The 24,332-nt window shown below is 43.6% G+C and overlaps 4 protein-coding genes across 15 annotated transcripts; all 4 read right to left on the bottom strand.

Moving 5' to 3' along the window:
* Nucleotides 1-374: 374 nt before the first annotated feature.
* On the bottom strand, nt 375-8,581 carry LOC133931028 (protein transport protein SEC16B homolog). 2 transcript variants are annotated; one of them, XM_062377852.1, is made up of 13 exons: nt 6,480-8,581; nt 6,086-6,403; nt 5,053-5,178; nt 4,850-4,972; nt 4,582-4,743; nt 3,736-3,861; nt 3,527-3,661; nt 2,465-2,592; nt 2,284-2,395; nt 1,887-2,207; nt 1,711-1,818; nt 1,330-1,625; nt 375-1,258 (listed from the first exon to the last, which is right to left on the bottom strand). In XM_062377852.1, exons 1-13 carry the CDS (start codon nt 8,415-8,417, stop codon nt 733-735), a joined length of 4,419 nt encoding a protein of 1,472 aa, XP_062233836.1. In that variant the 5' UTR covers nt 8,418-8,581; the 3' UTR covers nt 375-732. The 2 variants fall into 2 exon arrangements, with proteins under 2 accessions (XP_062233836.1, XP_062233837.1); XM_062377853.1 differs by having other exon boundaries at nt 1,711-1,815; nt 6,480-8,580.
* A 164-nt stretch (nt 8,582-8,745) lies between these two features.
* LOC133930296 (WAT1-related protein At5g47470-like) lies at nt 8,746-10,984 on the bottom strand. The gene is made up of 7 exons (XM_062376930.1): nt 10,782-10,984; nt 10,628-10,693; nt 10,168-10,284; nt 9,775-10,030; nt 9,488-9,649; nt 9,237-9,388; nt 8,746-9,103 (listed from the first exon to the last, which is right to left on the bottom strand). The coding sequence occupies exons 1-7, from the start codon at nt 10,982-10,984 to the stop codon at nt 8,989-8,991; spliced, it is 1,071 nt and encodes a 356-aa protein (XP_062232914.1). The 3' UTR covers nt 8,746-8,988.
* Nucleotides 10,985-12,579: 1,595 nt separating this feature from the next.
* Nucleotides 12,580-16,185, bottom strand: LOC133931027 (WAT1-related protein At5g47470-like). 10 transcript variants are annotated; one of them, XM_062377850.1, is made up of 9 exons: nt 15,971-16,185; nt 15,783-15,845; nt 15,324-15,542; nt 15,135-15,200; nt 14,198-14,314; nt 13,815-14,058; nt 13,480-13,641; nt 13,123-13,274; nt 12,580-12,814 (listed from the first exon to the last, which is right to left on the bottom strand). In XM_062377850.1, the coding sequence occupies exons 3-9, from the start codon at nt 15,524-15,526 to the stop codon at nt 12,688-12,690; spliced, it is 1,071 nt and encodes a 356-aa protein (XP_062233834.1). In that variant the 5' UTR covers nt 15,527-15,542; nt 15,783-15,845; nt 15,971-16,185; the 3' UTR covers nt 12,580-12,687. The 10 variants fall into 10 exon arrangements, with proteins under 10 accessions (XP_062233834.1, XP_062233827.1, XP_062233831.1 ...); XM_062377843.1 differs by having other exon boundaries at nt 15,324-15,546; nt 15,659-15,845; nt 15,971-16,184; XM_062377847.1 differs by having other exon boundaries at nt 15,324-15,594; nt 15,971-16,184.
* Nucleotides 16,186-17,320: 1,135 nt separating this feature from the next.
* Nucleotides 17,321-22,795, bottom strand: LOC133931025 (protein REVEILLE 6-like). Of its 2 annotated transcripts, none has more exons than XM_062377841.1 (9): nt 22,336-22,795; nt 21,511-21,568; nt 20,954-21,077; nt 20,723-20,869; nt 20,537-20,641; nt 19,484-19,593; nt 18,611-18,670; nt 17,936-18,012; nt 17,321-17,860 (listed from the first exon to the last, which is right to left on the bottom strand). In XM_062377841.1, the coding sequence occupies exons 1-9, from the start codon at nt 22,551-22,553 to the stop codon at nt 17,845-17,847; spliced, it is 915 nt and encodes a 304-aa protein (XP_062233825.1). In that variant the 5' UTR covers nt 22,554-22,795; the 3' UTR covers nt 17,321-17,844. The 2 variants fall into 2 exon arrangements, with proteins under 2 accessions (XP_062233825.1, XP_062233824.1); XM_062377840.1 differs by having other exon boundaries at nt 20,537-20,650; nt 22,336-22,794.
* Between the last annotated feature and the right edge of the window lie 1,537 nt (nt 22,796-24,332).

The raw sequence follows: 24,332 nt of genomic DNA, 5'->3' as shown, positions 1-24,332 counted from the left end.
CAGGCCAAGGTGTTCCTGTTGATGCAGTGAGCGCTGAGTTCGTTTTGCTTGTTAGAGCAAGGGGCTGTTCAATGGTTGATAGCCCGAGAACCAAACCGCGGTCTTGCATAGAAAATTGGGATTGGTAGCTCAGGCGCGGGCAAGATCAACTCTCTTGGTACTGCTCTATTATATCTTTAACTCGATTACAACAAATATCGTTTGTTTTTCCCCAATAAATTGGGATTGCCAAAAAAAACTTCGATCACTGATTCACCCAATGCACACCGATGGCCTCCTCTTAAAAAAAGGAACACAGACACCCTTATAACCACACTAATAGAGGATTTCAGGGAAAAGAATATGCTAGTGTAGATGAAGAAAATACAGACCAATGTTGTCGAGCTTAAACAGCCACAATGCATTATTGATCAGACTTCTTCAAAGCGTCCAGCTTAAACAATGAATCAAAATTCTATAGGGTCATAAAAAAAAAAGTATTGCCAGCCTTTTTACGTCTTTCTTTCTAGCTTACCTTACATCTCTTTATTGGATACATTTTGCATCAGGTGAATGAGTGATCTGTACAAGTACAACGGCATCCACATTCTTCTCATGTAAAAACGAAAAGGGACACCATTCTTTTTTCCTTTCTAGACGCCACGGATATTAAATACAAAATGGTAAAAAAAGGCAAAGCTATGTGATTACACCATGGACGGACCTCATTTGTTTTTCACCGTCTATCAAGTATCAGAGCTCTACCTCGTGAAGATCCTCACCCAAACCATTGTATTGAACGGATGAGTTGCTGCTGGAACGGCTGTGTGGTGGTCTTTTTCCAGGCATCAGTGATGATTGCATGGTCTGTCGATCAGGTGATCTAGAAACAGCACTGCTGCTGAACTGGTCTGGGTACGTTCCACTCCATGAAGATGCTCTTGACCTTGACAATGAGCTGCTAACGCTGTCTGAAGGGGTCATGATGTTGTCCATACTTGGGTACCGTTGGATGGTTGACAGCTTTGGTACCGGTGGTGGTGGTGAACCGAACGCTGCCTCCAACGCTGGTGAGGACGATGGTTCACCCTGTTGGGAGGTTTCGCTGTGTGCATCCACTTTGAAGTCAGCCGTCTCTTCTGAAGCAACAACAGCTGGAGTTGGCACAAAGAACTTTGCACCAGAAAGCGGATTCATAGATGGAGCGGCTGGTTTGCTATACAATGTTGCTGCTCCAGAGGGATTTGCACCACCACCCTTGTTAAAAGTGTCAACGTATCTACACAAAGAAGGAAATGTCACACCCCACTGATATAGAAAGAAATTAGGAAAAATCACTAAACAAATCACCTTGATCTAACACCCATCCGTCCACGCGCTGAGAATTGGTTCTGGGTGGGTGGTATTGGTGGCATCCCAGAACTAAGCTCAGAAGGATTCAAGGTTTTAGCTTCTACAAATCCATTAGCGGTATAACCTCCGCCAACAGGGCCATTCATATTGTAATCTGGAATACTGTTCTGGAGTGAAGCTTTTGTCGGAGGTGGGGGAAGTGGAGGCTCCTCGGCAGGGACCTCAGCACCTTCTTCCACCCACCGCTTCAGCTTCTCATCGTAGTAGAACTTGTTCTGTTCCCCTAATTTGGCCTTCAGACCATCAGGAGATTAACAATGTTACTGTAGAGAACCATAGGTAAGAAGAAAATATTGTACTTAATGTGCTAGCAAGCACCTGGCGATGAGATTTTGAAACAAGCCCCATTGTCTTCTGCATCAACCATCCAAAGCGTGAACTGCCAGAGCCTGATGTACTTTGTGCCTTACTTGAACCAGCACCCTGCTACAATTTCAAAATTAGGCGAAATAGAATTGAAAAATCTTCAGAAAACAATCTCATCCGAGAAGTACCTGTTGTGGGGTTCTGCCAAAGTCTGGCTCAGAAATACTTCTGTTATGTGCAACTTCCCTGCCAGGGCCGCTATTTCCTGCCATTTCACTCATAGACTGCTCTGAAGCAGAAGACATTAAAGGTGACATGGACATCACTGACTGACTATTTACAACTTTTGTACCAGGAATAGAATAGATCTCTCTCTCATTTGCAGTGCCCTGTGGTAATTGCGGCAATGGTGCGGATTGTGTACCCATCATGCGGGATATAGATTTATCAAGTGATGTGAAAATCTTCCCAACAATCTTTCCAGGGACAAGATTTGTTGCATATCCACCCTAAATAGCATTGAGTTGACTGTCAGTGAACAGAAAAGAAACGATCAAGAAAAAAAAACTACAATAAACACAATACCTGCTGATGGGTACGTATCCGCTCCTCTAGGGAGGAAAACAATTGCTTCCATGCTTCTAGTTCAGGCGTGCGGCCAGAGGCCTTCAGCAGCTTCAGAGATGCTTGACAATACCTTAACCAGGCAATTCATTGTCAGTTAAGAACCCAGGGGAAATACTGAAATGATAATTCAATGGCCTACCTTAGTGAATCAGAAACCTTCCCAACCTCCGCAAGCATGTATGCATATATCAGCTTATATGGTTGAAATGGCAAGAGGATATACTGAGAATTACCAAGAACCTTTGCATACTCATACACCTCTGTTCTCTGTTAGTTGCACAGCGAGGATATTTATTCAGGGACAGTGAAAACCAAGGAAAACCACAGAAATACTAGAACATCTAAAAACCAGTAATGGAGCAAAACAGTGTTACCTGGACACGGACATGGGTGTCCAATTCGGCAAAGAAAATTTGAACACACGAAATACAACTCAGAATCCAATACGGTATCCGATTCGGCAAAAAAAGTTGGACACGGGTGTCCAGGTAACACTGGAGCAAAATAAAGATGTAGCCAAAAGGAATGGCCCGAAATAGAACAAAAGAGTGGGTCTGAAGAGCCACGAGAGTAGTCCCAAAAAGACAAAACCACTAGAGTAAGTTATTACATGATAAATCCCTATTTGACAGATTTGGTAATATATCTGGTCAGCAGGTACCAAGAATTTGAATTTTGAAGCAAGATATAGAAATGTTCATGTCTCATTGCATGGCCTTTATACCATGATAATATCTTGCACATGCATCTGTGCGATGATTGCCTAACGCACCTCGAAGCTCTACCTATCTTCACCAAAGCATGATATATGTTGAAGTATAAGTGAATTGCCCACCTTCCCCATCAGCTTAGGCTTTTGGGTGAACTGGTTGGTGCATGCAGCTCAATATGGTATCAGAGCCAGATATCGAGTTCGAGTCCTGACGGACGCAATTAAACAAAAAATTATAGCCGACTCCTAGTTCCACATCTGAGGTCTGAAGGAGCCTCCACGTGAGGGGAGTGTTGAAGTATAAGTGAATTACCCACCTTTCCCCAACAGCTTAGGCTTTTGGGTAAACTGGTTGGTGCATGCAGCTCAATAATATCCATAGCACTCTCAATCAGAACCTAATACTAGCACTAGCAGCATAGACGAAGAAGACAATCTTCATGGTAAACTAGGGAAAAAAATGGTGCAAAGTAACGATTCGAAAAAGACCTGGATAGCTTCGGGGCTGGTAAATGTGCGTGGGCATCTCAAGTGGTCTGCACCAATGAGACACATCCTTGCACTTTCAGAGTATGAATCAATATTTAGTTCGGCAACTAAATAGCATGCATGGGCAGATGCAACCTGCATAAAGATACAAGAGCATTTGACTCGACCATATAATTGAAAATAGTATATATTAATCACAAGACTCAAACCTCATTTTTCTCTTTCCAAAGGCAATCCCCAAGGTGGGTAATTACAAGGTCATCGCCTTTTGTCCTATTTGCAGTTATAATAGCCAAATTCTCTTGCCAATCATCCAGCATACCCTTAGGAGCAGCCTGACCAATAGAAATACTAAAATTATTTTTTAATTTAAAGGTCCAAAACTGGAAAGTGAGTTCCAAACATTACAATGAAAAAAGGGCATGTCAAAAGAGATTTCTGAAAATCTCAAAATCATGACACAAGAAGTTGAGAATGGTGAAGTGAAAAAACATTCCATGATACATAAAAAATATCTGACTATAGGTATGAGATAAAACACATAATTATAATACAGGACTAAAGAAGATGGAGGGTTCTTTGCAGTAACACATCATGAAATCAAAAAAGGAGAACGTCGATGCTTCAGCTTCAAAAGTAAAGGATCATTTAAGTCACGGATGACAAACTTATTTTCAATTGAGACATTTATCGGTGTACTTAAGACTCAGTACAGTAACTCCCTCCATTCGCAAATATATGACATCCTAGAATTAGAAAGCGTGCACTCAAACCTCTCTAACTTTGACCACTAATTTAAAAAGATCTATTTGGATTGGTCTTATGGAGATAGTATCATTGGATTTGTCATGAAAAATATTTTCATAATATGCAATTTTACAACTTTTTAAAATCATTACAACAACAACAACAAAGCCTTTGTCCCAAGCAAGTTGGGGTAGGCTAACTTTTTAAAATCATTCTCATATAAAAAAATAGTGGTCAAAGTTGCATATTGGAGACCATGTCATTGTCCAAAACGTCATATATATACGAACGGAGGAAGTATATATTACCTCTACAGGCTGGTGGGGTGTATGCAAAGAACCACTATCGACAGGGTTCTCAAAATTAAAAACATCTGCAGGTTGTCCAGCGATAAGAAGGCACAACGTCCTCAAAGGTGATCCGGACACAAAATGGCAGTGAGCCATTTTCTTCACAGTATCCGCATAAAACTGCATTATCAGGCAGTAAATCCATGAGAAAATACTCAGCGGAAAGAAAATCGACATGTCATCCAACTAATCTAGAGACCGCAAATTTCAAATGAGTGAAGCAGACCTTATCACCAAGTTGTAAAGCAAGGATCAATGCAGGTCCCCAAAGCTGGCCTTCCTGTGCATACTGAAGGGCCTCTATCCTTCTACCAGAAACTAGGAGATTCTGAACCTCCTGAGCAGTAGCCTGCAATGGAGTATTTGCTTAAACCAGGGTATACGCTGCTAAAAAATGCAGCACGGTCATGAATGCGAAATAAGAATTACCTGAATCTGGCTTTCCAAGGGGAGATTTTTCATGCAATGGACAACGGCTCCATACCCTTTCATATTAGCACTGCTCTTACAAGATGATAAAAGCTTTGTCACTGCCATCTCTGGGCCATCTATACCCTATTACGAATAGTTCAAACAAAATCATTATTAAATATAATAAACATAATACTCACCATAGAGTTAAGCATCCTTTTAAAGCGAGCCATTCTCACCACGTGATAGTGGTTTGATGATAAATCTAGTTGAACTGAATCAAGAGAATGAACACAATAATACATCTTTTGGTTTCTCAGGTCAGAATATAAGCATATACGTGGACATCATTTGACTTGATATGCATACATGGAACTGGTAATTAATCATGTCAAACATGTTTTCTGTTGTTTCATTGTCATAGCACAATCAATTTCCATTAAGAGCTGAGATTTTGGTCATCTCTATCAAAGAAGTCGACGGAACACCACTATCTTGATTCTTGACACATCAACACCTTACATAGTTACATGTCTTTTCCATAGGTGCCCGAAAATTGACCTTGAGCATTAAGATATTACCGTTCATCATTCGAGCAAGTATATAAATCGCAATTTAAGATTGGACTAAAAAAGAGACCAAAAAGGCGTTTCGATAGATGCCATAAAATAAATCTTCAACTATCTAAGAATGGTAACTTAGCATACCAATACTGAACAAATGTACACCTAACATGTCTCCTTACAAATTATCAGAAGCCAGAGTATATTTGCTATGTGATCATAGAGCAGCAAAGAGATTGACCAGCATGATAGCGGTGTCTGTTATCTGTTTTTCGTTAGGTAAGATTTGCGATACCTACCGACTCCGCCAAGTCGCCAACCCCAGACAGGAATAGAGACTACTCAGATCAGAATACCTAGTCTCTAAGTGGGCCCACACCTTCGTAACTCAAGGACCGTAAAAAGAAACTGTTGCTCAAGCAAAAACATGAATTCTTACGAACAGGATAATCAGTGCAACATAGTTAAGCAAGACAGGCAGAAAATACCTCTGATGGGTCAGACCCAAAGGGTGAGCGAAGTTTTCCATAGTGTTGACACAATATTTTCAGCAACGAAATGAGCAACTTCTGAACATCCCCTCCCTGGAACTCCCTCACAGAAGATTCATATCCTCCAATCGTGTCATCAAGCCATTTATTCACATCCTTTGCTGCAGCACTTCCACCAACAAGAGGGCCAGGAATAGGATGACGATACAAAGCATGGAAGAAGCTAAGTGCACTGCTAGGGACGCTTGAATGGTAGATTTTATCAGCAAAAATCTCTGGCATATTAAGAATTGACACCGTGCGACCAGAATTGCCCTTAGATTGCAGCAACAAGAGTTTTAGTTACTGTTCATAACAAAAAGAATATAACAAGGAAATGATCTTACGATACCTGATTTCCGCTGCCAAAGTTTGCAGTCATTGAGCTCGTTTCTTTCAGAACTAAGACCTTCCCCCCAAATCCAAAGGTGACCAGAGCATGTGGTGGGCGTCCAGCTGATGACCTCTGCTCATGTGGTGAAAAAACGTGTTGGGACGGACCATTTGGACCAACCAATTGCTGCTGAGCAAAATCCATTGAGGTGTTTCTGTCCCAATAGTTGTTTGGCAAATGCATATGTGCAGCTGAGTCAGCAGGTGTTTCTATCTTGTACATGTTCTCTTTTGGAATGAATTCTTGTGGATTGGTGACGCCATTCAAACTGTCATAGCCATGGCTTGTCAAAGGTTCATATGCCATGTGGCTAGCCTGGTGATCAAAACCCTTGTGACCAGTCTGGTAACCTGTTGAAGGTTCATGCCCTTTGTACCCTACCTCCTGAGCTGTAGAATGCTCAAACCCCCTGTACCAACCCTGGTCACTTGTTAAAGGCTTGAATCCCTGGTGATCTGTATAAGGTGCGGAGCCCATGTACCCACTCTGATCGCTCATAGTAGTACCTAGATCACTTGCAGACGGTTCCAAACCTTCATAAGCACTGTGATGACTAGCCGAAGGCTCGAACCCCTCATACTTAGCCTGGTTGCCCTCACTACCTGCGTATTGACCAGTAGAAGGCACAAATGTGTTGATATTAGTCTGATAATTTGTAGACGATTGCAATGTCTCAGCATTGACCTGCTGCTTAATCTGATTCTTGGCCTGTTCACTGGAACCATAGGAACTACCTGACAAGTTATTACCTCCCAAACCATCAGGCTGCATGCTGTTACGGAATGAACCCGGTTGCCACTGGCTCTGCTGGCTACAGCTATTTTTATAAGAATCCAATGTGTGGGCTACACTATGATGTGTCCCTGCAAACCCATCAGAGGTTGCTGCAGTCTGCGCAACAGTTTGTTGGTATGACTCGAGCGTTTGCCACTGCTGAGTGTTGGTGTCGAAGTACCACCCTGGGTATTCTGCATAGAAGAGCATGTTTGACGGGTATTCTACGGGCGCCGCATTGCTCCCATCATGGCCCCAGCTTGTGGCATTGGTGTTGCTTTCCTCTGCAATTGTCTCGAGCGCTGCGTGTGAAGAGTTGTGCAGGTACGAAGCACCAAACTGCTGCTGCTGCTGCTGAACATTCTGGCTCCCAAGGACTGTCATGGCACCAGTATTATCAGCAACAGCCTGCTGTGCACTGAGAGTATCTACCTGATACCACTGTTGTGTCGCCTCATTGTACTTCCACCCAGGGTAGAGGCTCTCCGAGAGCAAGTAGTTGGGATCAGTGGAGTCCAATTGTGCATTGTTGCTCCGATCCCCATACGCTGCAGCACTTGCGCTCGAATCCAATTGTGCGTTGTAATCCACTCCACCGGAAAGGCTGTGATGAGCCGCTCCAGCACTAATGCTACCAGTAACGGAAGTCTGCCCGCCCTGGTCCCCGGCCACAGCACCCTCGAAGATGGCGTCCTCCGCTCCATCCGCCAGGAGGTCCCCAAACGGATCTGCTCCGCTGCTGCCCCCAAAGTCGTTCCACTGCACCTGCTTGACGGCGGTGCGGACGCCCTTGTCGGACCGCGGGGATCCGCCCTCCGCGTCGGGGCGCGGCTCCGGGGCCTCGGCCTCAGGAAGCGCGGGTGCGGGCGCAGTATCTGGGTGAGCCTGGGGAGGCGGCGCCACATGGTGACGGTCAGCTTCAGCCTCGGGATGCGCCGCCGCGGGCTCAGACTGAAAAGGAAGCGGCGGCGCAGCAGGCTTACGCTGAGGCTCAGGAGGCGGCGCCGCGTCGGCGAGGTCCGCCGCAGATGCGTCGTCAAGGGGGAGATCTTGGTCGTCGTCGTCCTGGACTAGCTTGTCGAAGAAGTCAGCGTCGGTGGTGTCATCGGAGTCGGAAGCCATAGTTAGGGTTCGGGGAGATGCGGGGTCAGGGTGAGGGGGGATCGGAATTTATTGGATGGGTGGAGTCGAGTCGAGCACTCGAGCAGATCTCCTCTTCTTCTTCAGCGCTGCTTGCGATGGAAGGAGGAGGAGGGGAAGACGCGTGCTGATGCCCGCCCACATGTTTGACGTCACCTTCTCTCTTCCGCTGTTTGTTTCTTTGTTTGTTTGTTAGCGTGTGCACTATTTACTAATCTACAGTGCTTAGCTGGGCAAGTAAATAGGATTATATATCAGATGGCATGTATGCTAAGCCATTTTGATTTTATTTATTTATTTACATATAAAAAGACTACATATCGTTATCCTTTCCGATTTACTTATCTTGTAAGACATGAACCAATGACATCTCATATGATATTTGGCTATCGCCTACATTTGTATGTAATGCGTGTGTTTGTTCTTGTTATCAGAGTGAAAATAAAGCATGTCCTCTTTTTACATCATCAATCATAATTTATTTAAGGTTCACTAACTAACTAACTAGATTCTAGAACACACCGGCAAATAAACACGAGAAAAAGACATGTTCCTAAGATAGGAGAGCCTTCTCAGCATCATCACCATCTTCCTCCCTGGGATTTTCATTGTTCTTCGCCCATAGGACTATGTAGAGCCCACAGAACATGAGCACCATCCCTGTCAAGCTGCACCCACAAATTAAACACAGCACGAATTAATCTTCTAAATTTTCTTCAGATTCACAACTATAACTACACTGTCTAATTGACTATACATAAAATTGGAGATCACGCGGTTACTTATTAAAGTGGAGAGTACCTTCCTAAGCTGACGGTTTGTCCGAAGAGAGCAGCCGAAAGGATGGCCGAGCAGACTGTCTGCACGGGCCCAAAGACTGACACGAACAGCGGCCCCTTCTTGCCCAGGCACCATGTCTGAAACACAACGCAGGCTCCAGCCAACACACCTCCCTATATATATATATAGGTATCAAATCAGCTCAACAGGATCGGAGCAGCTGATTGATTTACTGACAGTCAAGAGATGCATGCATGTTCGTCTTGTCTTACCAGTATGACAATCCCTGAGATAAGCGCGGCGCCGATTTTTGGTGAACCCATGTCGATCTTGCCCTCCACAGCGACTTGCAGGACCGCCGTGAAGACGGCCCCAATCGCAGATGTTATGGTGCACATTGTCAATGGCGCAGGGAAGCTCATCAGTGTCGCGGCCTGACAAAAGGCACCGGGTACAGGGTTTCAGTTCCTTCCGATCGATCACGGTTTCTGCTAATCGCTAAATGCATGGCAGGGACGGACAAAGTGTGGAATCATTGCAACGTGTGGTTCATGATTACCAGAAGCACGGTGTAGCAGGAGAAGACGATTGTCGCGAGGAAGAGGTAGGAGCAGCCCAGGATCCAGCCATAGTAGCTGCTGCTCCGTGGCAATTCAGAGCTTGTGATTGTGAGGGGAGCTGAAGCCTGCAGGCCTGGGGAGGAGGCATCAGACGGACTATGCAGGAAGCTCATGGCCATGGCTCCCACCAAGCACACCAGCGTCCCCAGGATCTTGGCCGGCGTGTACTTGCACGCCTTGTCGAACTTCTCCAACCTTTTTATTTTATTTTTTGGAGAAGAACATAAGTAATAGTTCATCCATTCATTATGTAACAACAACAAAGTAATTAATTTTGCTAGCTACCTGCTTGCTCAATGACAAGGAAGGAAGGAAGGAAGGAAGGAAGGTACCTGAAACAAGCTGCAACGGTGAAGACGAGTCCAGGGCCTAAGTTGGGCATCGCGGAGGCGATTGCCGGAGTCGTCTTCTTTATCCCCAGGAGCATCAGTTCTTGGAAAACAGTTGTCCTGAATACGATAATCAGCATGCAGTAGATACTATTATTATTTGCAGGAAATCTAGATTTTCGCTCTTAAGAATTTCAATCTCTCCCCAAGCATACAACAAACGCAACTATGAATTTGATGGAGTTCAATCAACACAGTTTTTAGACATTGAGTTTAAAATGTTCGGTGACTTTACTAGTCGTAGACATTGATGGATGATGGTCCAAGCTAGCTTCGGAAAGAATAGACTGCTGGTATTGCTTGGTTGGGCATGAGCTTATTGAACTTAAACTGGCGCCTGTGCCTGATTCAAATAAAAATCGGCGAATTGGCAAGATTAGATTGAAGTTTATAGCAATCTTACCCTCCGAGAGCAATGAGCACAAACTGAGCCACCAAAGTGGCAGAAATCTTGGAAGGCCATTTCTTCCTGCATCATGTACACACAGAACAACAAGACACGCATCAATGGAAGAAGAACACGCCTACGGAGCACATGCTAAGCCAAGAACAAGAACCTCTCGAGCGTGACGGCGAAGGGGAGGAAGAAGGCGGAGGAGGAGGCGCCGGCGACGACAATGACGGCCAGCGGGTCTGCGCCGAGGCCGAGCAGGTGATGGACGAACACGACGTACCCGGCGAGGACGCACTGCAGCAGCAGCAGGCCGCCGACGATGAGCACGTCCTCCAAGAATCCGCCGCCTCCGCCTTGGCTCACCATTGATGTATGGAGAACGAGCACGCAATTCTGTATCTAGCGAGGGATCGATCTAATCTATCTATCCATCTACCTGCATGACCAAATCAATTCACGGATCGAGGAAAGAAAGAGAGATGCATGCATGGGATTGTTGCAGAGATAAGATGGAGATGGAATCGGCTGTTACGATCTCCTATTGTTGGTGATCCCTTGTAATCCGTTCCGGGTTGTTTAAACTAATATAATAATATAATTATTGTATTAAGGCATTTCTAACCACAAATCTAATGATACAATTTTTTATATTAACAAATCAACGTGGTTTTAAACATATAAGTGGTCAAACTTTAGAAATTTGACGGCACCAATCGTAGGACGTCAAGTAAAAAAAATAATGGTGGTAGTATCAAGCTTACGATGCATCAAGAATTACCATGTCAAGAGTGTGGTTATAAAGATAAAATGAGACACGTCTCAAACTATAAATAGTAATTTGCGTGCGTGCAATGCTGCTACCTCCGGTTCTATTTACTTTTTTTAACGGAAAACAGTGAGGGAAATCCCTGCTATATGCAGATTTTATTAAAACGAGGGTTGCAAAAACGCACAAAGGAGAGATATACACAAATAAAAAGAAAAGAGAAGGGAGGGAGAAGAAACGCTATGCAGAACTCTGTAACCAAGCGAAGAACAAGGAGCTAAGGGGGCAGTCATTCTGTGAGTCTGATAATAAGTTGTCTCGCGAAAATAATGAGACTACCGAACAATAAAAATTTCGATAGCATCTTTTTTATAACTAGAGGTATAATTAACCAATCACCACACGAAAAGAGATAAATATAACATCACACTAGCAAAAATAAACATCCTAGCAAAACGAGTAACAAGGCTCGATCATACATCCATACCACAACGAGACAAATATACAATATAACAACTAAGAGACACCAAATAGACATTACAAACTAAAAGACAATAGGTAGAGGTGATTTATGTAAAAGCTACGCTGTTACCCATCCCGCATGCTCGATGTCACCGTAAGACGACGCATCTGGAAAGATAGCAAGGATGAGATTTGAAAATCTCAGCAAATGAATTACTTTAACAAGCTATTGAGTTACAGTTCATTAAACATTCATCTTTAACAAATATATTGAGCTGAGCAGGTTAACATTATCTGAAAAACATAAATAAGCCTGACGATACAGCATCCACATGCTATCTCTCCACCAGAATGTGCCCTTTCACTGTTGCAGCGTGTGGGATTCGCCCATCCACATAGTGAGTGTTCCAAATCAGATTCACCCATGGAATGTCAGCCTTGTTGTAGAACTTCTGTGGTTGTTTGACCAGAAGGACCCCATTTTGGATCTGAAGGTTGACAACCCTCAGACCACCTTTGTCCTTGGGTGTACATACATGTTTCCAGGCGACAAGACACTTTCCCTTTGAGGCTGTACTATTCCCCCTCCACAGACAGTGCATTCTTGCCCTATCAATCGTATTAATCACTTTCCTTGGCAGTTAGATTTACTTGTTATATAGGATATGAAAATCTCGTGTGTGGACACATGTAGCCATCACTTTTTTAAAATATATATGCACTCCTATTACAGTAAACTAGTGTACCATGCTTCTGTTTGAAATAGTGGTATACCAAAATCTGCCCCTTTTTACATTAAAGATCCATCACTAACCATCCAAAGAACAGAAAAAACATGTTCTTAGGATAAGAGAGCCTTCTCAACGTCAGCACCACCACCACTTTCCAACTGATCGCTGAGACTCTCGTTGTTCTTCGCCCACAGAACTATGTACAGCCCACTGAACATCAGCACAATACCTGCCAAGCTGCAACAGCAAATAACCAATTTGTTTTCAGTTTCAGAATCACATAAGAAGCATCACGCACTTGTTATCTCATACTGTTACAAATGCAATTGCTATCTCATGATGTTAGATGTATTATCTCTAGAAGACTCCACAGGAGTGTCATAAGTTCAGAACATAATAAAAACTTGACTGACAGCAACATGTCATCAGGAGCGAAATCATATTTGTTTGAATTTATTCTGGGTCCTAAGCATCTGTCAAGTTGAGATATTATATTTCCCCCTTTTTGCTTAGGCCATGCGGATTGGATCTGGAGATCATGTTACCTTCCTAAGCTGACCATTTGTCCGAAAAGAGCAGCAGAGAATATGGCAGAGCAGACGGTCTGCACGGGTCCAAAGATTGACACGAAGAGCGGCCCCTTCTTGCCCAGGCACCATGTCTGAAACACAATGCATGCTCCAACCAACACCCCTCCCTAATTCCAAACAGAAACATTCACCAGCAATTCATGATCAACAGTTTGTATACGACAAGGTTCATGACAATTTTTTCAGGCATTATATAGCTTGCAATTTATTTAATAAGCTAAGATGTGCACACAGGTCCCACTGGAAGTCTGAAAAATGTGTAGTTGTTGTGAACATGAGCAGCTGAGTGATCAAGAGTTGTTGTTCCCTTACCAGTATGACAATCCCTGATATAAGCGTGGCGTCGATCCTCGGTGAGCCAATGTCGATCTTTCCCTCGAGAAAGACTTGCAAGATCGCGATGAAAACAGCCCCCATTGCAGACGTTATGGTGCACATTGTCAGTGGTGCAGGGAAGCTGATCAACGTCACAGCCTGACAAAGATATCGGTACAGCGTTTCAGAGAGTGCCAGATAGTACTAATCCAGCTTTTGGAATTTGGAGTGTATCTGCGGTTTCTTCTGATCTACACTCCATAAGTTGTAGGTAGCAGCAATGTGAAGGAAATGGAACTAATCGTAGCGACTAGCCAGTGATTGTTGATTACCTGCAGCACGGTGTAGAAGGATAAGACAATCACCGCAACGAAGAGGTAGGAGCAACCAAGGATCCAGTCGTAGTAGCTGCTCCCTTGTAATTCAGAGCTTGTCGCGAGGGAAGCTTGCAGGTCTGAAGCTGGAGAGGAGGGGGGCCTCTGCAGGAAGCTCATGGCCATGGCTCCCACCAAGCACACCAGTGTTCCCAGGATCTTGGCCTGCGTGTACTTGCACGCCTTGTCGAACCTCTCCATCCTTTTTTTAGGAGATCATAAATAATCAGTTATGAAACTAAGTAGTAGTACAGTGATCCTTACTTCAACAGATAGGAACAGGAAGAAAGCTTATATGATAATTGCATGCTGCAACTGCTGCTTGGTCGGTGAGAAGCTACCTGAAACAGGCTGCAACGATGAAGATCAGTCCAGGGCTTAAGTTGGGCATGGCGGAGGCGATTGCTGGCGTCGTCTTCTTTATCCCCAAGAGCATCAGTTCTTGGAACACAGTTGTTCTGAATAATCAGTAGACTGCATTATCCGCATGAAATTTTCTCTCGTAACAATTTTTCCAAGCATAAAACTAACACATTCTGAATTGGAGTTCACTCAACACCTTATCCAAGTAGTACTACACATGTTCAGAAAGAACTGTCCGCATGCTATTTTCGGACTTTCAGCTAAAAGTTTCAGTCACTAAACTAATATATGATGACATAGATGGTGCAAACTTCAGAAATAATTTTTCGGTCTTGAGAATTTTTCCATGCATGAAACTAAAGATTGTGAATTGACAACGAGTGCACTCGTCACCTTGTCCCGGAAGTAACTGAACTGCATATGCGTACTGCGTACACATGTTGAGCAGAATTGTTCGCTTGCCATTTTCAGACTTTTTTTTCGAAACAACGGCCGATTTTATATTAGAAGAAGAGAGTTGATTCAGTTTACGAGGGAAATTGGATCCGAAAGCCGTACAACTGCACGGTTAATTAGAGGGAAAACCGACGAAAAAACCCCAAACAACACGATAACGGTGGCAACTAAACCAAAAAGGTTCGCATACCACTCAACATAGCTTTAAAGACGACGGAGTCCAGTGCAGGTCAGCGTTACTAAGCACGCCGCTCTAGCGGCCATTTTCAGACTTTCAATTACAAGTTTCAGTCACTTAACTAGGAAGTAGCCATAGATGGTCCAAACTTGAGAACGAATGCCTACTGCTTTGGCTTATATTTAGTTGGACATGAGCTTCTTGAACTTGAATTTTCAGATTCAATAAAAAAATCGGCGAATTAATTACCAGTATTAAACTAAAGTCGAGAGCTTTCTTACCCTGCAAGAGCAATGAGCACAAATTGAGCCATCAAAGTGCTTGAAATCTTGGAGGGCCATTTCTTCCTGCATGTAATGTACACACAGAACATGGCACGCATCAACCGAAGAATATAATGCAAACTGAAACTGAGCGCCAAAGCAGTGCAAGATTTGGAATGAAGAGAGGGTCACGAAGCAAGCAAGAACCTCTCGAGCACGACGGCGAAGGGGAGGAAGAAGGCGGAGAAGGCGGCGCCGGCGATGGCGATGACGGCCAGCGGGTCCGCGCCGAGGCGGAGCAGGTGGTCGACGAAAACGACGTACCCGGCGAGGACGCACTGCACCAGCAGGAGGCCGCCGACGATGAGCACGTCGTCCAAGAAACCTCGGCCGCCGCCTTGGCCCAGCATTGCTAGCTGTATGGTACTGGCTACAGAAGGAGATTCTGTAAATTTCCTGTAGCTAGCGAGGGATGTATCTACATGACCAAATTAAATCATAAATTGAGGGGAGGAAGAGAGATACATGAGATGAACACACACCAAGTAAGTGTTCACGTATGGTAAGACTTGAATTGGCTGAGAGATGCAGACATGAAGATTGGCAGAGAAAAAGGAAGATGACTGAATTGATGATGCATCAGGTGAGGTCAGGAAGCAGACATACATGTAGAGCAGGATTACTCTGACTCTCTGAGAGAACCCTTTCTTGGCTTCCAGTTTAATTAATCTACTTGAGCAAGAAAGGCATATAGGTAGGATCTGAGTGAGAGTCAGGCGGTGCTTTGCTTGTAAGCCTTAGTGAGCTGAAAGTATTGTGCTCCATCTAAACTCTAACTATAAGTACGAACTAACCTTGTTGCCAAGGAATGAATACTCTGCTCGGCGGCAGCCCCCTTCCAGTCCCCCAAACCTGAATTTGCTTCGCTTGAACGGCGTCAGCGTGTATTGTATCGTACCAGCAAAGCAATGTACCATCACGTCTTCTTTATAGCTGCCTTTCGTTTTTCCCTTTCCTACATACGTACAAATACAACAACCTTGTTTACAAGCATCAAGAGGTACATGCTAAAAAGTCTTTGCCAATCCTGGACATGCACTCCTTTTGGCAGCCGAATTTGTAGATAAAAACGCTGCTACAAGCTAGGCCAAGAAAATTAAAGGCCTTTGGTTTAGATACTAGTGTACGGCAGCTGAGCGACTCTTTAATTTGCCCATGGTGTATGTAGGCATGTAGCTAAGTGACACTTGGAGCCTTAATTATGTCATTGTCATACTTACCATTCATGCATGCCATTAACGAGAGCATTATCATACTACTACCTCAATTCTTTTTACTGGTCAACACGTCTCTAATGTATGTCTCTGACCCGTGCTTTTTTTAAGCATTTGTTATTAAAAGTTATTAAAAATATAATCATTTGAAAATATTTCTCATGACGAATCTACTAATAATATTTTTATGTGACAAATCTTAATACTTTTAAATATATTAGTAATCAAAATTTCTAATGTTCGATACACGCATCCCTAAACAACATCTATTTAAAAACGAACGAAGGTAATACTTATTACTATACTGAGGTTGCTGCTGCGTGCAGAGCTAGCTATATATGCAAGCAAGGCGAAGGCGTACAAGGTAGCTAGACGACGGATACCCTGACTACTGGAGCTTACTGCAATCACTCGAGTGACTTGCTTGTACTTATTTACAACCAATATTAATTGGATGTTGCCGGCACTGCACAATATTTGCTTCTTGCTTGCACTCCATGGCTTTTACATGACTACATTTTTTTCTGGGGAATGGAGATCCTGTCATCTCCCGGCTGACAAGAGCTCAAGCCACAAACGTTGCATCTTCCACAAACGATGCTAGGAAGATTTTTGAGTCACTAGCCTTGCAGGTAGGGGCAAGCAAGTCATATTCTTTAATTTCTCGGAGTTGCTTCCAAGCAAAAGGAATCGCACTTGATGTATTCTATCCAAAGACCCGCATGTAGCATACAAAAAACACACATTTACACAAGGGCGCCAAAATAACACAGAAATTCAACATCTCAAAGCAGGCCAGGTGCACATTTCACAAATCAAAATCAGCCAGGTGCACATTTCACAAATCAAAATCGAGCCATCTCAAGTAAATTCTCGCGTCTGCACGGTCTGCCATAGTAAAATGATAAGGAAAATATTCCAGAAAAGAGATGCAGCCATGTGCCAGCAAGGGCAACTGGACTTTATTAATGTTACACTTGACTTTACTGTTCAATACACGGTAATTCAGAGGAGTATTTGTAACATCCGGATATGGCATCCCGCATCCCCCCAAGTAATGCAGTAAGCATTACAACAAAAGTTAGCCTATACACATAACACATAGCTACATATAACCTCATGCATATATATACACACAGCAAAAACTACATACCATCGCATAGTATCCATTCATCCTCGAGAAGGAAAAAGGTAAAGGCGGAAACGTACCATTATACACCACCAGGCTCATACTTGGTGGCAGGCTCACATATAAATTAAGGGAAAAAGGAGAAAGAATCACAAGCACATAAACTAGCTGGCCATCTACATGATGAGCAAAACTAGCCTAAGGTTAGAGCATTACTAAGAGCTATGTACACATGTGACATTACAACATGTGGATAACACCCAGCACACCACCATGCTCCACAGTGACTCACAACGCCATGGGAGCTCGCAGAAGGGAGCTTCTCTCATTTGCTTGTTACCCTGAACAGTGATCCATAAGCTTAGTGAAACAAGTAATATTGCAGGTCAGGAATGAAACTGAAAAAGAGGAATTACATGAATGGAAGATGAAGAGCGTGAGAAGAGCCTGTATCTTGGTCCATGCTTGAACCATGTGAAGATAGCAACCTCCTCTGCAACAGACAATGACTTCCTCAGTCAGAATCCATGGAACACAATGCACTTCCGGGGAGGTTACACAATGTTTACAACTATATGCTTCATTCAACGCATAACATGCTATGAGTCCAAAGGAAAGAAAATTATGGATCATTACAGCTTACAGATAGGAGGCATTTCACCACTTCTAGAGAAGGTTTTACTGAGTGATAGCAAACTGTTGGTTCTGGTGAATTTGTTAGCAAAAACTAAACTGGAAAACCAAACTAAGGGCAAAACACAGGGCAGTACAGCAGCTAGGAAAGCCACACAATTGTTAAACATGCCGACACATCGTACAGAGGCTGTGCAGTGCAGCATGTAGTGAGCACCAGAGTTTGTTGATGCAATTTGGAACAGTGACAAAGAGTAGTTAGGCTAATGAACTGATACCAGAATTCCACCAGATTCGGCTGAATTGAATAGAATTATGGGAGTATTGATTAGATGGTTGGATTAGAAATGAATTCTACAGTACTACCCGATACTTCCTTCACAATTTGTGTACAGAACTAGAAACACTCTAAAGGTAAAAGCAAAAAACAAAGTGAGATGAAAGGAACAAGTGCTTACATGTTCCTCAAAGTTTGGGCTGCTTAAGTTCATAGACAGATTTTTCATCAGAAACAGTACCTGGACATTAAAACCGTCAAACACAACAAATTCCATCGTAGGTGAAATGGCATGATTAATAAACATTAGCGGTACGTGTCAAAAGAAGAAACTAATTTACTAAGCGCAAATGCAGCGCACAAAGAGAAAAAGGAAAATAACATGTTTGGGACAAGTCTATGCAAGCCGGAGAAGTTAATCAACATACCAAGCCTACCAACTGCAATGTCTTGCACTCTTACTTTCCCACAAAGTAAGGGGCAAAGAGCAAGAGAAATAGAAGTTTTGGTCTCAAAAGATATATACAAGAGGCAGAAGCATAGCAAGACTACGAGGCAAGGCCTGGTGATGTTCAAATGGTCTGGAACAACCTTTGTTTGTTCTGAAGCATTATCCCTATGGAGTTGATTTTGTCTAAGTCACACATGGGTATACTAGTAAGCATCAATTACAATGGACAAGCTGGAATGGACTAACACTTGAACTGGACAGCATAATAATGTATTGAATATACCAAATGTACTACAAGCCCTGTTTTTATGACTTTCCCAAGTGACAAGAACCATAAACTACATGCCAGAAAACAATATACTGCATTGCCAAGTTCAAACTGCCTGAACAATGGTTCTAACTCGTAGCAGCTTGTAGACTCTTTGTACTACAATCTGTAGACAAATCTTCATTAAACATGTTAAGAAGATCAAGTACACTGTCCATGCAACAGACAAGATTTGTACAAATAGCACTATTGTAACATGAGGTTCATGCTTGGTGACAAGAGTAAGCAAAAGGACAGATGAATCGATTTAAAAGGAAGCTTAGAGAAGAAAATACCGTTTCAGCATCAATAGGATCCATTTCCCTCAACTTTTGCAAATGTCCATTTGTCTCTGGATCAAATATGCTTCCTAGGAAATGGTATACACGAGCAAAGTCTGGCATGGCTGCAAGTTTCACCAGAATATGCAAAAGAAAGTCAAGAGTATGGCCAAAGAACAAGGTGCACGATTTACACAACTACAGTTAATAATATCTCTACGAAAGGGAGATATGAAAACTAGCAGGGTAAGGATCCCATTTGCACTGTTGCAATTGTCACAAGAGCCCTTACCAACCAGATATTAAGAGCATTATACTAACATGTAGAGTTTGACGGGCCCAATTAAAGTTATCAAATGCAGACAAAAGATAGATCCAACGTAGGTAAATTTCTTCGAAGTTCAAATAGAGCAGTTGATATGGAGTAAAAGGTTCACTTGGGAGTAAATGAACTTTTATAAGACCCCCCACAGTACAATCCTGTCAAGTGCCTAGTGCGTTAATTGTCCTCATGATGTGTGCATGCCAAGTTGTCCACAGTTGTCATCAAGAAGTAAGGTAACAGTGAATTGGATGCATCTACGAGGCTACCATGTCACCAAAGGCAGCAACAAAAATAAAAAGTTGAACTCTTCCAACTTTTAGTGTTGAAGGAGAACCAAGGTAGCTACAAAGAATGCTAAAAGTTTAAAGGCAATACTAATAAATTATTGATAGCACAGAGCAACGGGGCCTTAAATAAAGTCCATTGGTATGTGTAATCAATGATAGCTAGTACCATCTTAGATAATAGAACTTGAGAGTATACCAACATGAGAAGTAACAAACTTGAGCACCATTTCATTCACCACAAGGAAAAAAGGTAATCAGGCTGCTTGCCCTGGGTTACCAAATTATATCATAGTAGCTAATCAAGGAAAAAAATAAGTGGACAAGGATTTCCATTGATATCATAATCATATTGCACAGTGTGTCCAAGATAATCAGATTACTCTTATGAAGTTAAGATCAGCAAGGCATTTGCTGGCATGGGATAGTAAAGTTTATGCAGTCGAAAGAGAAGCTCACCGCGCAGTGGTGGAAGCATGATGTCTTGCTCGGTAGCTTCAGAAGTTGGCCAAGTTCCAGATTGGCTCCCTATGCTACTAGAGTGATTATTTGTTGCACCTGAACCTGTAGCATCTGTGGAGAGTTAGTATTTCATAGAAAGAAATTTGTCGGAAATGGTGTTAACAACAACATAATATTATAAACCTTGTGTATGCCTTGGACTGAAATGATGAGCAGGACCGTTATCCCAAGAAGGAAAGGCATCGTTTGCACTTGAGTCCGAAGCAACAGTAGATGTACAGGCTTGCTCCATTATATGAGAAGCTTGTTGCGGTAAGACAACTTGAGGGGCTGCATGAGCCCCAAAGTTTGTCATTAGATCTATTTACTAAACTATGAACCAATCAGATGCAAGACAACAACAAAAATTCTTACCCTTTTTTGAGGCTTTATGTGGATATGGATGGGCTGCCTTACGCTTTGGCCTAGGTGGTGGCAAATGTTCACCTGTTCCATTCTTTTGAACCTTCAAAAAGTACTTCTGTGCATGGCTCCTGATCTGTTAAAAGGACTGTTTTTTAGATCATGCACAGTTCGTCAGATACAACATAACAAAAAAGCAGCAATTCATTTACTTATTGGAGCAGCGAGTTAACAGTGAGCAAGTTATCATATAATCTTGTTGAAAGAACAAATAGGTGGAGATTGTACACCAAACCAAAATTTCTAAACAAACTTCTTGGAGAAAAATATGAGGTCATGAAATGACCAATTTTCTTAGTCTCCTCATGGCACAGGATTTCGGTATGACCAAGAAGTTCAGACGTTAAAGTATATATTTTTGCAGCAATAGAAAGGTAGCATGGTCCCTTATCATATATTGGTACTAAAAGAAATGTAACCAGCCTAAAACACCGTGTGACAAAGCCACGAACTAAACAGGAAAACAGTAGCAAAAAGTTGAGATTTCAATATCAGATTTTTAACTATACCTGTATTACTGTCTTTGAGCCAATAAATGCTTCGATTTTTTTCCAATCACGATCAAATCTGTTATGCACAGAAGAAAGAAGGAAATATAACAATGAGAATAAAGCCGTTCCAGTTGTCACAGCGGTATGAAATATCCTTAAACTACTAAAGCATCTGTTTAGTCAATAAATCATCCCCCAAAATCCTAATGTTTACCGCGGTTTGAGAATTTAAAGATGTTGCCATCCAGAACAACTCCATGGTGAAATCATAAAAAGGTGAATAGTCAGGATGTAGCAATGAAATGATTCGTTGTTAATTATAACAGACAATTTAGGATGTCCCTCCTGTAGCACATGAAGGGGAAAAGAGTGACTGCCCCCACGAAAAGAGATTCTACTCCAGACATCCCCAATCAGGAGGAAGATAACCTCAGCCACTTCGGGACTCAGCTATTGTATCGATGGAACATGAAGATAACATATGGCGGGACGAACCTATAACAACCCAAACTCCCACCACTGCCCAACAGAAATGCAACCGAGTGTAAGGGCTGTTAGAAGTCGGCGAACTATATACAAAGCTTCCAGCTTTTGATCAAAATTTAGCAGCAGCTCTGGAGAACATGGATGGTCAATAACCCTATGCACGATTCTATCATCAGCAAACTGTGATCAAATTCGAATATAACGCAAGTCAGATCCACCTATGGCCATGAAACCACGCGAAGACGCGAATTGAGCATAATTCTGCAATTAACCAACCCAACTGGATCCCAAGTAAAGGAGAAGAGCACATGAAGCAGCACAAGAGCTAAATCCGGGGGCAGCGCATGAGCGACTCACAGCTGGAGGGCCTCGAGGAACTTGTCGTGCTCGGGCTCGGTCCAGCTCTCGCGCGACTTGGTGATGGTGTACGGCTTCCGAACCCTCCTCGCCCCATCCTCCTCCGCCTCCCCTTCCCCCATCGGCACTAGCGTCGGCGCGGCCTCCTCGTTCCCCTCCCCGCCGCCGCCTCCGACGCCCGGGTCCGACGAATCCAGCGGGTGGGGTGTCGTGCTCATCGACACCGTCAGGTAACCTCGTCTCCAGCGGCCACGTGCTGCCTCAGCTAAGCTAACCTAGGGTTGGCTTCTTCCGTCGCGAGGTGAGGTGTGAGGAGGAGGAGGAGGAGGAGGAGGAGCAGGAGCAGGAGCAGTAGCGGGGGAGGTGAGCCGGTAGCGTCTCTCCTGCGTGGCGGCAGGTTAACATGCCCGAGTAAAAGAGCTGCCTGCTCGACACGAGGAGCTTGCTCAGGCATAAGGAGTTTAAAGTTGTTTGGTTTGGAACAAATGACTGAGGAACAAAACACAAACTGAAAGTACGCTTTCTCAATACATAAAACGCAAGAGGTTTAGTGCATCTCCACCACACCACACAGAGGAGCACGGCGATCCATGGAGCTCACCTACGGCGAGGCTCCGATGATGGGTGACGGAGACCACTAAAATGGAACTAGCGTGCGACGAGGAGTCGTTCAAGGTAGCATACGTGCACCAGTGACACCGGAACATGGTCGGTGGGGAGAGGAGAGCGGTGGCGGAGCTCAGTGCTCGTTGACAGCGATGGAGGAGAGCGCGCGAGAGAGAATGAAGGATCTTGAGAGCATCATCTCGCTGCGGGGGAGCTCGTGGAGGTGCAGGAAGTCGTAGAGGAGCTCAGGAGCAACGAATCGACGGTGGAGAGCGACGGCGGCCTCGGTGCTCATTGACGGCGATGGAGGAGAGCGCGGGAGACAGAATGGAGGAGCTTGCGAGCATCACCTCACTGTGGGAGAGCTTGTGGAGGTGCAGGACGTCACAGAGGAGCTCGAGAGCAGCGGGTCGACGGTGGAGCTTCTTGCGGTGGTCGATGGAGCTTGGCGGCAGGGAAACTTCGAATATGATGATGTTGGATGTGGGTCCACAACGAGAAGAGGTCAAGGAGGTGCACTGGTGAGCGGGGAAGACATGCGCCGAAAGAATCGAGTTGTGGCTCACCGGAGCAGTCGAATTTCACGACGGCGCGACGAAGAAACAACGGTGGGAGAGAGGACTCAGGCGCGAGCGCGAGCGAGACACGTGAGCTCAGACGCTCAATTTTGGATGCCTAAGCCTAACGAAGTCGCCTGAGTCCGGCAGCAACTCTGGTCTTCAACCAAACACCAAATCGCACCACTCAGGCAGTAGTCCGGACAGGCATATTCCCCTCAAGGCAGCAACCAAACAACCTCTAGGTGCAAACGCGACAGATAATTTCCAACTTCCGAATTACTCGGATATCCGATATATCGGATGCTAAATCGGATATCAAATCGGGATAGTATTTGTCGAATAGTGGATGCTTGATATTTTTATTAGATATATACGATAAGTATCTGAATGTCTGTTCAATTATGGACACTTATTAAATCCTTTAACTAGGCTTCAGCTAACCCTAACCCCAAATTCCCCGATAGAGATATCCTCAAATCACAATCGATTGCTCTCTGAGTCTCTATCTCTTCCCGCATCTTGTCCTCACGAATCTAAGCGCACCTCTAAATTTATTGGGCTCTCCTGCATCTCCTCACGCGAAAAATCAAGCTTATTCCTACTCCAAAACCGTTTAAACCCTAACTCCGATAAGATTCAGCCTTATCCGCAACAACAACTTCAACTGCGCCTTGCCCTCTCCCTACACCATCTCCTCCTATTTAATATAACATCCCGAGTTTTAGAATTTAGAATATATATTTGAATATATATATATACTTGTATGTATATATTTAAATATATTATTTTGGCTAAGTATTTCAAAGTGCACCAAATTATTTTCTAAATTAA

The sequence above is a fragment of the Phragmites australis genome, chromosome 10 (assembly GCF_958298935.1).
Source record: "Phragmites australis chromosome 10, lpPhrAust1.1, whole genome shotgun sequence".
In the NCBI taxonomy this organism is placed as follows: domain Eukaryota; kingdom Viridiplantae; phylum Streptophyta; class Magnoliopsida; order Poales; family Poaceae; genus Phragmites; species Phragmites australis.
The sequence above is the reverse complement of the archived record's forward strand: the minus strand, read 5'-3'. Positions and strand labels throughout refer to the sequence as shown.

What these genes read in the sequence shown, in the direction of transcription:
- LOC133931028 (XM_062377852.1), bottom strand. Translation starts at nt 8,417, where the DNA reads ATGGCTTCCGACTCCGATGACACCACCGACGCTGACTTCTTCGACAAG. An exon ending in CCAGCCCCGAAGCTATCCAG is followed by an intron (nt 2,593 to 3,526) that starts GTCTTTTTCGAA and finishes TGCAACTAACAG; the next exon opens with AGAACAGAGGTGTATGAGTA. An exon ending in TTTCAAAATCTCATCGCCAG is followed by an intron (nt 1,626 to 1,710) that starts GTGCTTGCTAGC and finishes GATGGTCTGAAG; the next exon opens with GCCAAATTAGGGGAACAGAA.
- LOC133931027 (XM_062377845.1), bottom strand. Translation starts at nt 15,526, where the DNA reads ATGCTGGGCCAAGGCGGCGGCCGAGGTTTCTTGGACGACGTGCTCATC. An exon ending in TTCGCCGTCGTGCTCGAGAG is followed by an intron (nt 15,201 to 15,323) that starts GTTCTTGCTTGC and finishes CATTACATGCAG; the next exon opens with GAAGAAATGGCCCTCCAAGA. An exon ending in CCTTCTACACCGTGCTGCAG is followed by an intron (nt 13,642 to 13,814) that starts GTAATCAACAAT and finishes TATCTTTGTCAG; the next exon opens with GCTGTGACGTTGATCAGCTT.
- LOC133931025 (XM_062377840.1), bottom strand. Translation starts at nt 22,553, where the DNA reads ATGAGCACGACACCCCACCCGCTGGATTCGTCGGACCCGGGCGTCGGA. An exon ending in ACATAAAGCCTCAAAAAAGG is followed by an intron (nt 20,870 to 20,953) that starts GTAAGAATTTTT and finishes GGGCTCATGCAG; the next exon opens with CCCCTCAAGTTGTCTTACCG. An exon ending in ATCCTATTGATGCTGAAACG is followed by an intron (nt 18,671 to 19,483) that starts GTATTTTCTTCT and finishes TTTAATGTCCAG; the next exon opens with GTACTGTTTCTGATGAAAAA.
- LOC133930296 (XM_062376930.1), bottom strand. Translation starts at nt 10,984, where the DNA reads ATGGTGAGCCAAGGCGGAGGCGGCGGATTCTTGGAGGACGTGCTCATC. An exon ending in TTCGCCGTCACGCTCGAGAG is followed by an intron (nt 10,694 to 10,781) that starts GTTCTTGTTCTT and finishes TACATGATGCAG; the next exon opens with GAAGAAATGGCCTTCCAAGA. An exon ending in CAAACCGTCAGCTTAGGAAG is followed by an intron (nt 9,104 to 9,236) that starts GTACTCTCCACT and finishes TTGTGGGTGCAG; the next exon opens with CTTGACAGGGATGGTGCTCA.